This window comes from Phoxinus phoxinus, assembly GCF_949152265.1.
Source record: "Phoxinus phoxinus genome assembly, chromosome: 13".
In the NCBI taxonomy this organism is placed as follows: Eukaryota; Metazoa; Chordata; class Actinopteri; order Cypriniformes; family Leuciscidae; genus Phoxinus; species Phoxinus phoxinus.
In genome coordinates this window covers 31,978,983-31,994,751 of record NC_136888.1, presented here as the reverse complement: position 1 = coordinate 31,994,751, position 15,769 = coordinate 31,978,983, and the positions used below count along the sequence as shown (strand labels likewise).

The following is a 15,769-nucleotide window of genomic DNA, read 5'->3' as shown; positions in this document are numbered from 1 at the left end:
CATTAGGGCTGTAAACGATTAATCGCGATTAATCGCATCAAAAAATAAAAGTTTGTGTTTACATAATATATGTGTGTGTACTGTGTATAATTATTTAAATATATATAAAAATACACAATCATGTATATATTTAAGAAAAATGTGTTATATTTATATATAAAATATTTATATATAATATCAATTATATAAATGTATATACAGTATATAAATGCAATTATTCCTTAAATATATACATGAATGTGTGTGTATTTATACATAATAATTCTACACAGTATACACACATATATTATGTAAACAAACTTTTATTTTGGATGTGATTCATCACGATTAATCTTTTGACAGCCCTAATTTATATATATATATACATACATACAGTATATTTAAGCAAATATTTCTTAAATATATACATGCATGTGTGTGTATTTATATATACTAAATAATTATGCACAGTACACACACATATATTATGTAAACACAAACTTTTATTTTGGATGCGATTAATCGTTTCACAGCCTTAGTTCTCATGCAAGTTTTTAAGTAGGTCACAAAAAAATGCTGACACAAGGTATTTTTCTCATCAAGTTCCGCCTGCGGCTGTACAGCGATGTATTTTTGTTTGTTTTTTTCGGTCGTAAGGCTTCCTGGCCAATAAACAAACAACTTATTTAGCTGTTTTCTGAAGTGTAGCTTTATTTATGGAGTACATTTTTAGACCCTAAATTGCGGACACTGCTTAAGCTGCTGTAAAGCTGAAGTATTGACAAGGTCACAGAAATTCTTTTCCAATTTTCTGCCTGTCAGCACTGATACATCATTCTCTCTCTGTACTCGCTTCTCATTCACTCTCACACTTCACTTTAATTCACTTCAAACGGAGCTGTTTAACTGATTTTGAGTGATCGGGGCTCTGGCTCAGCATGGATAAATCGAGATGAATAGGTTGAAATAATTTATATTGACTCATGCAAATGTTTAGTTTGATTCAAGCGTTCTGTTTTGCAGAGTTCTCGTTCTTTGACCTGGATGATCCTCTGTGTCGGGAGGTTCTCCTGGATCCTCGGACCACTGTGCCCGAGCTGTTCGCTGTTCTCAGGCAGTGGGTTCCCCAAGTCCAGCGGAATATTAGTGTCATTGGCAACGAGGTCAGAATCTCAAACTCCTGGTCTTTAAACCTGTTAACCGTTGCCAGTGTGCCGGTGCACTGAAGCGCTTTTTTTGTTTTTGTTTAAATAGTTCAAAGTTACTATCAGATTTAATGTTATTAACTTGACAAACTATACATCATTAAAAAGATATAAGACTCAAGTTTCAGTATTTGACCACTATTGTATTCTGAGAAACTTATAGTGACACTAATGTCTTAAAATGAGTCGATACCTTTAATGTGAATTATGAGCGTCAGCCGCTCCCATTCAGAAAAAAACTCCTGTGGGCTTTAGGACTTTTAGCTCAAAAATGTGAAGATTTGGAGAAATATTGATAGATTCTCATAGGTTTATATCAGATTTCTATAGACAGGAATAATATTTATTGAATTTATACCCAAAGGCGTCGATGTAATCATTATAAGCGTTGGATACTCTGATGGACTGTGTTTTCAATACATACCAGCAGCCTGAGGGCGCCCTATGCACATGCAGTCCATATATGAAACACATGAAGAAGAGCCATAATCATGTGACATTCCAGGAAGTCCCTGACACAAACAAAGCTTTCAGAGATCGCTGTAACATGCAGATAAAGATGTTGTGAAGACAATAAACATGATTGCAATGATATTTGATTGACCTGTGTTCTTCGAGCCATGCCAGGTATTTTCATAATAATAGATTATATTTATAATGTAATGCTAATCGATATAGACTTTATCATTGTGCAGATTACTATAAAATAATATATTTTCTGTCTGATTTTTTTATCTGATTTTTTTTCCCCCTCACAATTGTCAGTTTACATCTCAGAATTGCATGATATAAAGTCGCACTTGTGTGTTATAGTCAGAATCGTGAGATATAAAGTCACAATTGCGAGAAACCAATTTGAAATTCTGAGCTTTTTTTTTTTTAATTACATTTTATATCTCGCAATTCTGACTTTATAACATGCAAGAATTGGGAGATTTAAAGTCATAATTATAAGATATAAAGTTGCAATTGCGAGAAAAAAAGTATTTTAATAATTTTCAGAATTGCTAGATGTAAACTTGTAATTGTAAGATAAAAAGTCGCAATTATCTTTTAAAATGTTTTATTCTGTGGCGGAAACAAGCTTCCATTTATATCTGCCTGAATACCAGAAAAAAGTTTTGTGAATTTCGTTTTTGTTTTGTTTTTTACCATAAAAAAATGAGGAAACTTGAGGAAATGAGGAAACATGAGGAATGAGGAAAAATTAGGAAAAAGTATGAGGAAACTTTTTTTTTAAAATATATTTTATTCATATTTTATATTATGTACACAATGACTACTAATAATAAAAATAAAATAACACATGAAAAGACATGTAAAGACAAAAACAATGTCACACTATAGATTAGGTCACACTTTTAACTAACTATTAACTATGACTTTTGCCTTAATAAACTCCTTATTACTGCTTATTAATAGTTAGTAACTGTAGTTATTAATTTTAGGTATTGGGTAGGATTAAGAGATGTAGAATATGGTCATGCAGAATAAGACATTAATATGTGCTTTATAAGTACTAATAAACAGCCAATATCATATAATATAATATGCATGCTAATAAGCAATTAGTTAATATTGAGAATTACACCCTAAACTAAAGTGTTACCATAAATACTGTAACAAATGTATTGCTCATTGTCAGGTAATATGTTACCTTGCTCTAATAATCATTAAAAAAACATAAACACTGTACATACACAGACACAGAAATGTTTGTGCCCTAAAAATGCCCAGGTTTTAGGTCAGAAACACTGTCCAAACTAGGTTTTGGACAGAACAAAAGACTACATGATGACATGTAAAAATATAATTGGTGTATTTTTCCTGAAAATGTTTGTATTCATTGAGGCAATGAATGTAATTTCATTTCAATGAAAGATTGTGAAAGCAAACTTATTTTTCTTTCGAATAACAAGGACAGGGACATTTATTCAACTAAACAGAGTCAATTTTAATTTCACGTTTTCTTGCAGCTGTCATAAAACATACTCACACACTCCCTCGTTGTGCGTTTAGTGTCAGGCTCTGTGAACTGCAACATTATCTTTCTAGACAGTGTGCGTGTGTGTGTGTGCATGAAATCTTTAGCTGGATGTCCTTGCTCTGTATCATTCACGTGCGATTTGCTTTGTTCTGTAGGTTCTGAAGAGAGGCTGTGGTGTCAATGACAGAGATGGTCTCACTGACATGACTTTGCTTCACTACTGCTGCAAGGCAGGAGCTCCTGGAATAGGTGAGCGTGTATTCATGTGCTCACAATTGACAATACATCTCTTTGATTAACGTTTCTGTGATAGTATGTTTCAGTAGAAATCTCAAGGACAGATCATTATTCGAGCACTAGTGATATCTGGGAAAAGCAGTGATATGAGAATGTCATGTGATTGCAGGTGACGCTGAGAGCGCGTCCAGTTTGGCCCGTCAGCTGCTGTCACTGGGAGCCGAGCCGTCCTTGCGCAGCCGCTGGACCAACATGAACGCTCTCCACTACGCTGCGTATTTCGACGTCCCTCCTCTCATCCGAGTGGTTCTGCAAGCGTCACAGCCGGGAGGTGAGGAGAGATAATGGAAAAAACAGTGGGAATCAAAATCTCCATTTGAATCTCTTGGCAAGCGCATGTGCGCGTGTGTGTGTGTGTGTGTGTGTGTGTGTGTGTGTGTGTGTGTGTGATGATGATGATGTCTGTATGTGGTGTGTTGGGTTTCAGAGGTGGATGCGACCTGCAGTGATTTTGACTTCGGCACTGCGCTACACATCGCTGCCTCCAACCTGTGCACCTCTGCGGTGAAGTGTCTGCTGGAGCTGGGAGCCAACCCCGCTTTTAGGGTTTGTGATTTTCGCTTACAGCTACTAACAGAGCAAACAGCATTCTTTGTTAGTTTTTCAAGTTTTTATTTTTTATTGTAGTTCTCATGCTCATTATGCAGGAGAGTCGTGTCTGCAACAGAAGTCATGTAGTAGAAAGTAACAGATCCGCACACCGAATAAGCTCCCATTAAAAAAAAAATTATTTAGTGACGTTTCGGGCCTCAAGTTTAAAAATTGTCCGAATCCCCATCTGATTTTTACCTTAATATGGATTTTTGAATAATGCTTTTGATTCTCTAGGTCTTTTCATAGATGGTTTTCTTGATGTACGGAAAGTCTTTATGAATGGTAATACATATAGTCTCTTTGAATTTCTTAGTTCTTTCTGTATAAATTCTGTACAAATAATGTAATGTTGAAAAAAATCAGTTGCCTTGTATTTTTCTGGTTAAATGATGTACCATCTGATATGTGTTTTACACTGGAATTGGAGATATGGTTAAAATATATATGTTAGACAATTTAACAGGGGGAATAAATATGTAAATATATAATTCTTAATCTGTGTTGGACACGATGTATAAATATGTAAATATCAATGTATGTTGATGGGTGTATCCAATTTGTGTGATGGTGTAGTCACTGATACAGACTTTAAAAAGGTAACTGTTTGTTTACTTCCTGTTAGTCTGAGGAAGGGCCATGTGAGGCCCGAAACGTCACTAAATAATTTTTTTTTTTTAATGGGAGCTTATTCGGTGTGCGGATCTGTTACTTACTACTACATGGATCATACTTGTGATCCAGCACCCGTAATGAAAATAAGATGTGCGTGATTTACTCCTGTGGATGCAACAGAAGTCATGCCTGGTTCCTCTTAACTTTACCTTCCCTTTACTATCTACTCTCTGTACTTTACTGTAGCATAAATAATACAGTATTTAAAGGTGATTGTATATTGTATATTTTCGGATTATAATGATTGTATTTGATACTAAAAAATAGAATTTTAAATGATAACAGTAGCAGTAGTAGTAGTACATGGTTTTAAAAATGTGCATCACCTTATTAATTATATTAATAATACATATTGTTATATATTAGTATTATTATTAAAGCCTTTAAACATATGCGTAAAAAAATATTTTGTTTCATTAAGCAAGCCTGTAACCACCTAGATCATAGACCATTTACAGGAAATATATGCTTTTCGAAGTTTTTTAACAGTTATAGCACCATCTATGGTAAATAATTTAAAATATATTTTATAATAATGATTATATTTGGTAATACATGACATGTATTATTATACATGGTTTTAAATGTGTATCATCGTAGTGTGGGGAAATTTATATAATTTTTAGAATAATAATATATTTTATATGAAATACTGTATATATAATATAAACTTTTATAAAATATAGTATTCTAAAAATGGCATCTAATTTCTCGTACTGTGATGCACATTATAAAACCATGAATAATAATAATATAATAATAATAATAATATTAATTATTATTATTTATTACACTATTATGTAAAAGTGATTTTTCTGAACAATGATTGTTTAACAATACAAATAAATTAAATAGTAGTAGTAGTAGTAGTAGTAGTACATGATTAAAAAAAAATGTTAATCACATTTTTAGTAATAACACAAAATGGTATCTACTTCCTTGCATTATGATGCACATTTTAAAACCATGAATATTAATAATAATAATAATAATATATATTATCACATATACATTATTATTAAATATGCAGTAATTTAAATTAATTAAATTATTAGTAGTAGTAGTAGTTTTTAAATGTGTATCATAGAGTGAGGAAGTAGATATCACTTTTTATAATAGTATATTTTATAAAATATTATTTGAAAAATGTGTATCATAGTCTGCATTGTTCCTTCAGACAGACAGACAGGGAGACAGAGTAAGACAGACAGAGTAAGACAGACAGAGTAAGACAGACAGAGTAAGACAGACAGAGTAAGACAGACAGAGTAAGACAGACAGAGTAAGACAGACAGACAGAGTAAGACAGACAGACAGAGTAAGACAGACAGACAGAGTAAGACAGACAGACAGACAGAGTAAGACAGACAGACAGAGTAAGACAGACAGACAGAGTAAGACAGACAGACAGAGTAAGACAGACAGACAGAGTAAGACAGACAGACAGAGTAAGACAGACAGACAGAGACAGACAGACAGACAGAGACAGACAGACAGAGTAAGACAGACAGACAGAGTAAGACAGACAGACAGACAGAGTAAGACAGACAGACAGACAGAGTAAGACAGACAGACAGAGTAAGACAGACAGACAGACAGACAGAGTAAGACAGACAGACAGACAGACAGAGTAAGACAGACAGACAGACAGACAGAGTAAGACAGACAGACAGACAGACAGAGTAAGACAGACAGACAGACAGAGTAAGACAGACAGACAGACAGACAGAGTAAGACAGACAGACAGACAGAGTAAGACAGACAGACAGACAGAGTAAGACAGACAGACAGACAGAGTAAGACAGACAGACAGAGTAAGACAGACAGACAGACAGAGTAAGACAGACAGACAGAGTAAGACAGACAGACAGAGTAAGACAGACAGACAGATTAAGACAGACAGACAGACAGACAGAGTAAGTAGGCACACAAGGTGTTGCTGACGCACTCACTCACACATTCACAGCCAGCTTTATTATTTCTCTTTCAGTTTGTCCCATCAGCACAGCAGTAAATTAGCCATGCTCATTTCTCTCCCTGAACTCATTTTAAACTCACGGAGCGTCACTGCCAGGGGTCATTCTCCTCACAAACAGCAGATGTCACTGAATTATTGATATTATTTAAACTTTTGTGAAATGCATGCATTTCATTTCAGCAGGCCTTTTAGTAGGGCGTTAGTCAGAGAGGTTTGTTTGCATGTAAAGGGTTTATCAGCGCAGCTGCCAGCACATAAAGCAGGAACTGGGCGAGATGCTCGACTTTCGCTGTGTTTTTCCTCTCTGTTGTGAGGCAGCCAGAGTTTCCAATCCTTCATTTTTTACCCCGCGTTATCTCTGCCAGTAGTGCGGCTTGTTTGTTGCCAGTCTGGGCATCTGTCCATTTATCGTCAGTCAGGAGATGTTTTTTTTAGCTCGGTTTTTGTTCTTCACCCGGCACCCTAATAGAGATATCATCAGTGTGTGAAACAAACATCAAATCATCTGATAACGTTGTAACAACAGGCTTGGCAGACGTTCGTGTCAGTGGAGAACGCTCTGGAGTAGCTGAGGTTTAGGCATAAAAATATGCCTTGTTGCCAAGCAACAACACTGATAATAGGTAGAATATGTGGGGAAGGAGTTTGGGTAATAGCAAAGTATTGTTGCTCATTGTCTTTAAGCACACTGTCACCCAATTACACCAGTTTTGCTTTGCAATCCCTGGACACAAACTTTTTTTATATTGCACATTGTGACAATTACGAATAGTGTTTGGATTTTGTTTGTTTCGTCCCTTATCTCTTATGTTATTATTTCAGACCCCTGCTAGTGGAGTTATATTACCATCTCAGTGAGTCATCCTTCATCTGACAGACATGAAGCTGCTCGTCGTTATGATTCTGAAACGGAGTAGCGGATCTTTCTGCAGGCGCTTTTGTTGACCACTAGGGTGCAGTCTTATGCAGTGGAAATGAGGTTCACTATTAAGGGAGCACTGAAATGGACTGAACCTTTTTTTAAGGCAATGTGTCAGCTTCAGTTTCAGGACATATAATTGTTTAATTTTCTCTATGATCCAGAGGAGCATAATCAAATATCACCTTTGAATAATTGTGGTAATTCCTGCATTACATTAGCAGTGATTGAGGCAATGAGCCATTTCACCCTAATTCTGTTGGGGAATTTTTTTTAAAAATAAAAGCGGCTGTATTTTTTCCAGCTTGCTGTGGCCATGTCAGCGCTGAGCTGAACTTCATCTTCTGAGCATCATCATTAGCAAACCGCTCAGGCTTGCCCAACAGAAGATGCTTTCATTTGCTCACTTGAAACGATGACTCAGCAGAGTGTGCGTGTTTGTACAATACATGCATGCGTTTATACTTTCTATGCCTTTTTCTATTTATGCATGATTCACTGTACAGGCACATGGATTAGAAGATAAGTGATCCATAAACCTCGGATTAAATTACCATATTTTAAGGACATAGCAATCGACATTTATCCGAAGGAGTTTTCCAAACTGCACCCATGCTGAGTACCATAGTTGTGCTAACAATCTCCTGTCACGGTGATGGTGATAAACCTTTATACAGCACCATTTTGGATGTAGTTCAACATTAGCCGAGGAGGATATAACCTGAGCGCAGGTTTGAAGGGTACTACTTGTCAGGACATTCAGACCTACAGTCAGCATTTCTCCCATCACTGTTCGCCTGCATCATCCATCTCATGGTTATTTTTACTAACAGTCACAACCTTTCAGTTTTCTTGGATTCAGCCAAAAAAAAAAAAAAGATCAAAGTTAAGGGTTGTGTCTGTTTATGAGTGCACAAGCACAATTTGCAGCTTTGTGCAAAGAGAATCACCTGTAGAAAAGCTTTCAGAACCGTCTTGCTTTGTACTTCAGTTTTGACGCTAATGCTAGCATATACGTACAGCCGAACGCATAGCCTTTCAAAGTATACTTCATTTGACAGCGTGCGTGAAAAACAGACACATGCACATTAGCTAGTGTTATCCTTGTCCAGTGTTTGAGCTATTTCTCTCCAGCGATAAATATAGAGTTGTGGGTATTTTTTAACCCTATCACATAAGCACTTACCGTGTGTTGTTGCTTCTACAACTGTGAAACAATGGATCGGATCAGTGCATGTAGTTTGTGGACAAACTAATTAGTGCAAAAACATTCAAGGCACAATATGTGAGCTAGGTCAGAAACATTTGGCTATGTGCATATGGTACGCATGTAGCTGCTATACTGATGATGAAGTGTACATCACTGTACACATACCCTAGCGTACGCGTAAAAATCGCTGTTGGGCTTCATATGTGACTGATTTGGAGTAGGCAACCACTCCACATTGGAAAGTTTGATGTTAGCATGTTGCTAAGCTAACAATGTGGAAAGAAATGCTAAATTCAACCATTACCATGTTAAAAGCTGTACGCCCGTTCAAAATCTATAGTGTTTCAATGCAAATTTAATTGTCACTTGGTAAGCCAGCCAAATTAGGCACATGACCATTTGAAAACCCATTTGCTCATTAGTTCCGCCCACTACCGGAGAAACCGACATATCTCATGCTTGTTCTTAAAAGCATAATAATTCCAAACGAACTCCGTTATTTTGAGATGAAAATACAACAAAGAATATCGTTTAAATGTAGCACGTCGATTCTGTGTGGTATGTAAGACTCTCGCTTTCTCTTTGCATGTGTGTGAGAAACAGCGCTCTCAGCAAAGCGACGGCGAGTCGTGCGCCTTCACCCTAGAGTTTACAGTACGTCAAATACAGGTACGCTGCACATCCATTGAGCTGCACTGAAATAATACAGAATCTAGAGATTGCATGACGGAGAGTGAAACTCTCAAGTGTTCAGCGAGTGAAACTATATCTATACTTACCCTCTAACACACACACTGGCGTTAGAAACCTAAGAATTTATTAGGCAATGGCTAGACATTATTTAGTCGCCCAGAATGCACTCAAATATGGTAAATGCAAGCTCAACCGTACATGCTTGATGCACAAGAACAAATCTCATGTATCTTGCGGATGCTCAAACATACAGGGTTACCAAATGTGAGTGATCTGTGTAAATTCACTGATCAATGTTTATTTGCAGATAAAAGCCTAAATGAAATCTGTTCATAAGCGATCGTGTCTCTTCAGAAGACTTGGATCAAACCGCTTGTTTCAGAAGGATTGATTTTATGTTGTCTTTATGAATGTTTTGAAGCATCAGAGTTTGACTAGACTGAGTGTGAATAGACTTTCAATGGGCGGACAGAAAAATCTCAGACTTCAATAAAAATATCTTCATTTGTATTCTGAAGATAATTGAAAGTCTTATGGTTTTGGAAAGACATGACGGTGAGTAATTGATGACAATTTTTTTTTTTTTTGGGTAACCTATCCCTTTAATGTGCTTTCTAGGTAGGTAGCTCCTTAGTGCCATTGTCTCGCGCTCTGATAGTAAAAGACTCAGTTGATGTATGGAGCTGCATGAGCCCAGCGGTGTTGTTTATCTATGAGCCCATTACAAATTGAGAGCCCTATACTTTCCAGTTGTCTGGAGCTGTACACTTATATGTGTCTAAAGATGGAAAACAACTCCAACTCACCCTGCCATCTAAGAAATGTGTGGTGCATCCAAACCTTTCAGCTTTTCTTGATGTGAAGAGAGGCTTTCAAAATGGATGTCGCAACCATGGACCCCCCCACCCCCACCCCCATATTAATGAGCATGTCGAAATGGACAAGCACATTAAGTCTAAAGCCTGCAGAGAGCCAATGGGCTGAGGAAAAACAAAACAGCCACAGTTACTGCTCACTAGCCAAGCCATGTCAAGGACGACACATTTGTTTTGGCCGTCTTCCGTGTTTGGTTCCAGCTCGGTGGCTGCCACAACACATTGTTGGATAAAACAGAAGGGCAAGAGAAGTCCACTACTCAAGCATGTTGGCTGTGTAATACATTTAAAAATGGCATCAGGCCGTGCTTCAGCAAGCATTGAGCTGTTTGGCCGGAGGGGGCTGATGTGACATACTGATGAACATTTTAATCTAGTGTGTAACTCGCCCTGGTACATCTGCATTCAGTGATTCAGTTTAACTTGCACCGGGATTACGGCGTAACTACAGGATTTTTCCAGAAAATAAGTCATTTTGTTAAGAAAAAATATTCTAAATACTATAATGATGTATCTGAGCTCCACAACAAATCCTTTAAATGTAATGGAATGCAGAACAGGAATGAAAAATATAAGTTAACACTAAGCCTAAACTAATTTAATACTGGCATGTGGGAAATGCATTATACGAATAAACTTGAGCTCACCTACCTCTCTAATTCGGCTCAAATCCAAATGTATGCACTTAAATGTATTTTTTGGGGGGAGGGGCTGTACTAAATAATACAAATGCCATAATGTGTTTGCAGAGATTTAGGAAACATGCTATGTTCAAATACTGCTATGCTACAGTGACAGTCAATTATTCTACTTTGAAATATGCGTTCCGGGTCGGAATGTCTTTTTTTTGTTTTGGTCTGTGTGATCCCGCCCACTGCTAATTCGCCCAATAGTATTTCGACACCCCGGGTTGCCAGTTGGCGGAAAACACAGCATATTGCAGTCATGGAAGCCAGCAAACAAACTGGCATCCATCCTCTGCATTTATCTAAAAAGCTTTATGACCAGAGGCATAAATAAATATTGGAGATGTTTTACAGCTTAAAGACTGACTTGGGCAATTTTCTTTTTGATAGGTGAGCATGTGGGGAATGTTATGCAAATAAACGTGGTTTCACGCACATCTCTCGTGTGGCATGAAACCAAATATGTGCCCTTTGCATGTTTTGTGTGCTTGATGTTAATTGCATTATATAAGTCACAATTCATAATATTTCAGATGATTCAAACAAGTGACTTATATTCCAGAAAATGTGTGGCATAACAAAACATAACATTGCTGGCTTTTTATGTCATGTTGTGTTTCCCGTGAGAAATACGAGGTAATAATCAAACACGCTCTTCTAGAAAATCCTCTCTTCAGCATTGGGAAATCCCAATAATTTAGCAAATTGGTTTGACTTTTTAACTTAATTTATTTACGTAATTTGTTTAGCGTCAACTGCTACCCACGTCCCCCTGCCCATAAATAATATAATATTTATAAATGTATACATTTAGTTAAAACACTGATGTTAATATATTTTTTAGTTATATATTTATTATTTTTTGTTTTATTTAGTGTTGATTATGTGTTTGAGTTTGAGGCTGCCGGCCTAATTGAGATCCTAATTAAGATCGTCATGAAAATACAATCAGTTGTATAATTAAAAAGATGTTTCTCCCTAAATAGCTTCAATCTAGTTAGACACTTTATGTTGGTAGCTGTTAGTGAATCGAAATGCTTTTTTAAAAGAGTTGCTTGACTGCAGCTTAACTACTTTGCATTATGAGAAGCTTGTTAGTTGCAGTTACAAAGCAGTTTTCCTAAAGATGGCTCTTGGTATTTGTGGTATAAACAAGACGGGTGTCAAATTAAAGGAAAATCCATGCTGCAAATCAATACAAAGTTGTTCTGAGAGATCACCTTCATTCTTTAATTCTATGATGTTCCTCTGGTGGCCCAACACCTTTCTAAGATTCTTTATGTTGCTTTTTTGTCACTATTTCTTTTAGGATCTTTAGCATCTTTTTGAACCTGTGTGTTTCTTGTCTTACATCTTTAGAATGATAAGGGCCAGTGTCCGGCTGATGTTGTTCCAGAGCCTGCAGATATGCCTCTGGAAATGGCTGATGCCGCAGTCCAGGTTAAAGAGCTGCGCACACTGCTGCGGGACGTCCTGCCCAGACCCGACACTCCTCTCACTCTCCTCCTCCCTCTCCTGCCTGCCAGACCTCCAGGTCTCCTCTCGGACAAAGCTCATGCCCAGCTTTCAAGCATGGGCCTTCACCTTGGAGACAAAGTTGTCATCGCTGGTCAAAAGGTACTGCATAAGTTCTGCATTTCTTTGAGCATGTAATGAGCACAGCAGTGTTACTCGCACTGCTGTTCAGGAGCAAACATATTTTATTTATATTTATATGGCACATGCAGGGGCCTCAAAAAGCATTTGAACACACAATTGGACATTCCATCCATCCATCCATCCATCCATCCATCCATCCATCCATCCATCCATCCATCCATCCATCCATCCATCCATCATCCATCCATCCATCCATCCATCCATCCATCCATCCATCCATCCATCCATCCATCCATCCATCCATCCATCCATCCATCCATCCATCCATCCATCCATCCATCCATCCATCCATCCATCCATCCATCCATCCATCCATCCATCCATCCATCCATCCATCCATCCATCCATCCATCCATCCATCGTGTATGTTGGGACATTTTTTTTTACATCTGTCTGTTTCAAAAATCAAGGAAATGTGTGTACTTGCTGGTCCTCACATAAAATATAAGGACAGGGGTTACGGATGCTAGTGTTTGAACATAACAGGTTTGCTGTGATTGATATTGATCGAAGCCGTTGAGAAATCAGATTTAATAGAAACAGGTGCACCCCCCACACATGTTCTGCAAAATGAGAGTTGTCAGAAAGAAATCACTTCATGCACTGCTCCTAGCAAAGAACTAAAATGTCAGTGAATAGTATCCTAAAGCTGCCACGCAATCAAATCTGTCCTACATGCCCGTTGTGACATCATCAGTAATGAGCAGGGAATCAGCTGGGGCTCTCAATCCCATTTGCAGCGGGTAAGGAGAATGGCGGGAGTTAAGAGACCAGAGTGCATGCTCTGCTTTCTCCTTGCAGAAATATTTCCTTTTCCTTTTTTTTTTTTTTTGACCTGCTCTCGCACCCGCATACCTACACACCAAATGATCCATTAATGAAATCCTCCACCACATTGGGACTAAAGTGACCAGAGTGCCGGGAATCTACAGATTGGCTAATCAAAACCCCATTATCTTCAGGGATCCTTGGCGCCGCTGGCTTTCTTTGATCCCCATTTTACTTTTAACATTATTTTTATCCAAGCTAATTTGCCTGTTTATGAATGTCGGCGCATAAGAAAACAAGGGCGACCTGTCGAGCGAGCCTAAATGTGTGCGGCTCTGTGCGGATGCACTTGTTTGTTTCTGGAATAAAGAAGTAATCACTTTTCATTGCCCTCCGGAGTACAGAGCAAGATAAAGAGAGCATGAAACGGGTTTATTGAACATGTATTATCACCTCGGCAGCCCACGCGGCCAGACAACTATTTCTCACACTGTCCCCACAGAGCCTCCCGTGTGTTTGCTACTGTTTCTGCGGGATGCTCTCATGGTCCCGTGATTAAATGCATTACGGAAATGTGTAAATCTTGGTTTAATCAACCCTCTGGTTTGTTTTTTAAGGTCGGGACTCTTCGGTTTTGCGGTAGTACCGAGTTTGCTGGTGGTCTTTGGGCTGGGGTGGAGCTTCACCAACCAGTGGGCAAGAATGATGGATCGGTAGCTGGCGTCCAGTACTTCACCTGCCCAATTAAACATGGTAAGAGTTTAAATGTACATGGTTTTCTCTTATGATAGTCACTTGCAAAGAGTAATGTTAAATAATTAGCTAACTAGTAAGTGTACTGCTAACATTAAAGTACAACAAGCTAACCAGGTACAACACAATTAGGATGAGTCATGTCTGTTCCATGTTAATCAGAATTTTTGTCTTAACCAGCTAACCAGACCGTGACACTGGGATATTTGAACCCAGCTCGATAACTATTAACCCCCTGGGGTCGGCAATCACGCCGGCGTGATTTGGGCGATTTTTTTTACATAGCAGCTAAATAAACTTAAAATACTCCGTCAAATATGGTCATACAGACTTAATAAATATGAAAAAATAATCTGTGAGATGTCTACTTTTGTATGTGTCCACTTACAATCAAAACAAAACGTTGTGCTTTTGTAAAATAAAGAAATTAAACAGGGTGTGCTTTCTGCCTCTCCGTCTCGTGAACTTTTTTTTTTCTTGAGCACGTCTCTAAACAAACAAAACTCAGCGAATACTTGTCACACATTTGTGAGCTCTATATATTTATAAACATTTAAGTGTGTAGTTTTAAATTATCTGATTTAAAACGAAAACAAATATTCTCTGTTTAAGTAATTTGTATAAAACCAACAAGATATCCAAGTTATCTAATCCTTCCTCATTAGTTTTAATGTGACCACACCCACACGCGCAAAACATATAGAGATGCAAATCGTCCACGCGTCGCGCGAACGCCCCCATTACCTCAACAACAAAGCGCCGCCAAAATTCATCAGTCCTGCAGTCGTCGAGTTTGGAAGACATGCTGTGAGATTATTGGATTTACCGAAGAAGAACGCGATTTGAAGACAAGAAAGATTTTAAGGTAAGAAATAATTCTGAATTATATTAGTTTGTATTGTTGCATAAACTTCACATTGCAGTCGAACTGTTGCTCGATGCTTCAGTGAATGCTCTCAGTCGCGGCATTGAACATTTTATCTTATTATGTAGGTAGCCAATGTGCCTGATGCTTTCACTTGATGCAACGTTCGTTTTTGTGATTAAAATACATGTAAAATATTACCATAACATCTGTCTCCCTGTGTGCGGAAATTTGTTTATGTAGCCGTGACAACGAGACACGTGCATGCGCGCCAAGAGCCTTGTTGCTCTGCGCGCTGATGCGCTCATCTGTTGACATTTCCGAATAATTTCCACACAAACAAACGTACATGTGTAATTAGTATGAGAAAAATATATATTTATGCCTATCGGACGCGGGCCGGGCTCGGACAGAAAAATCCGCAAAACGCCCCAAACATAGGCTTCATGTTTTTACTCCAATCTCATTTCATAACGTCATATCGATGTAACGTCATATCGATGTAACGTCATATCGATGTAAACATTTGAAGTAACATATGATAATAAATATATTTTTCTCTAGTGTAGTGTTACTGAAGTGTTCCTTTTTAACGATGCCTGCTATAGCCTACTATTGTTATTATTTTA

The 15,769-nt window shown here is 37.7% G+C and overlaps 1 protein-coding gene across 4 annotated transcripts in view; it reads left to right on the top strand.

Moving 5' to 3' along the window:
• LOC307008968 (CAP-Gly domain-containing linker protein 4) overlaps window positions 1–15,769 on the top strand; it is a 50,338-nt gene that overhangs the window by 9,615 nt on the left and 24,954 nt on the right. For 2 of the 4 annotated variants that reach the window (XM_079632313.1, XM_079632312.1), the window contains exons 3-9: window positions 1,003–1,142; window positions 3,327–3,420; window positions 3,578–3,739; window positions 3,896–4,014; window positions 9,445–9,510; window positions 12,455–12,712; window positions 14,140–14,275. In XM_079632313.1, coding sequence (XP_079488439.1) covers window positions 1,003–1,142; window positions 3,327–3,420; window positions 3,578–3,739; window positions 3,896–4,014; window positions 9,445–9,510; window positions 12,455–12,712; window positions 14,140–14,275 — 975 coding nt within the window. The remainder of the gene's footprint in view (window positions 1–1,002; window positions 1,143–3,326; window positions 3,421–3,577; window positions 3,740–3,895; window positions 4,015–9,444; window positions 9,511–12,454; window positions 12,713–14,139; window positions 14,276–15,769) is intronic. The other 2 variants (XM_079632315.1, XM_079632314.1) reach the window with 1 other exon arrangement.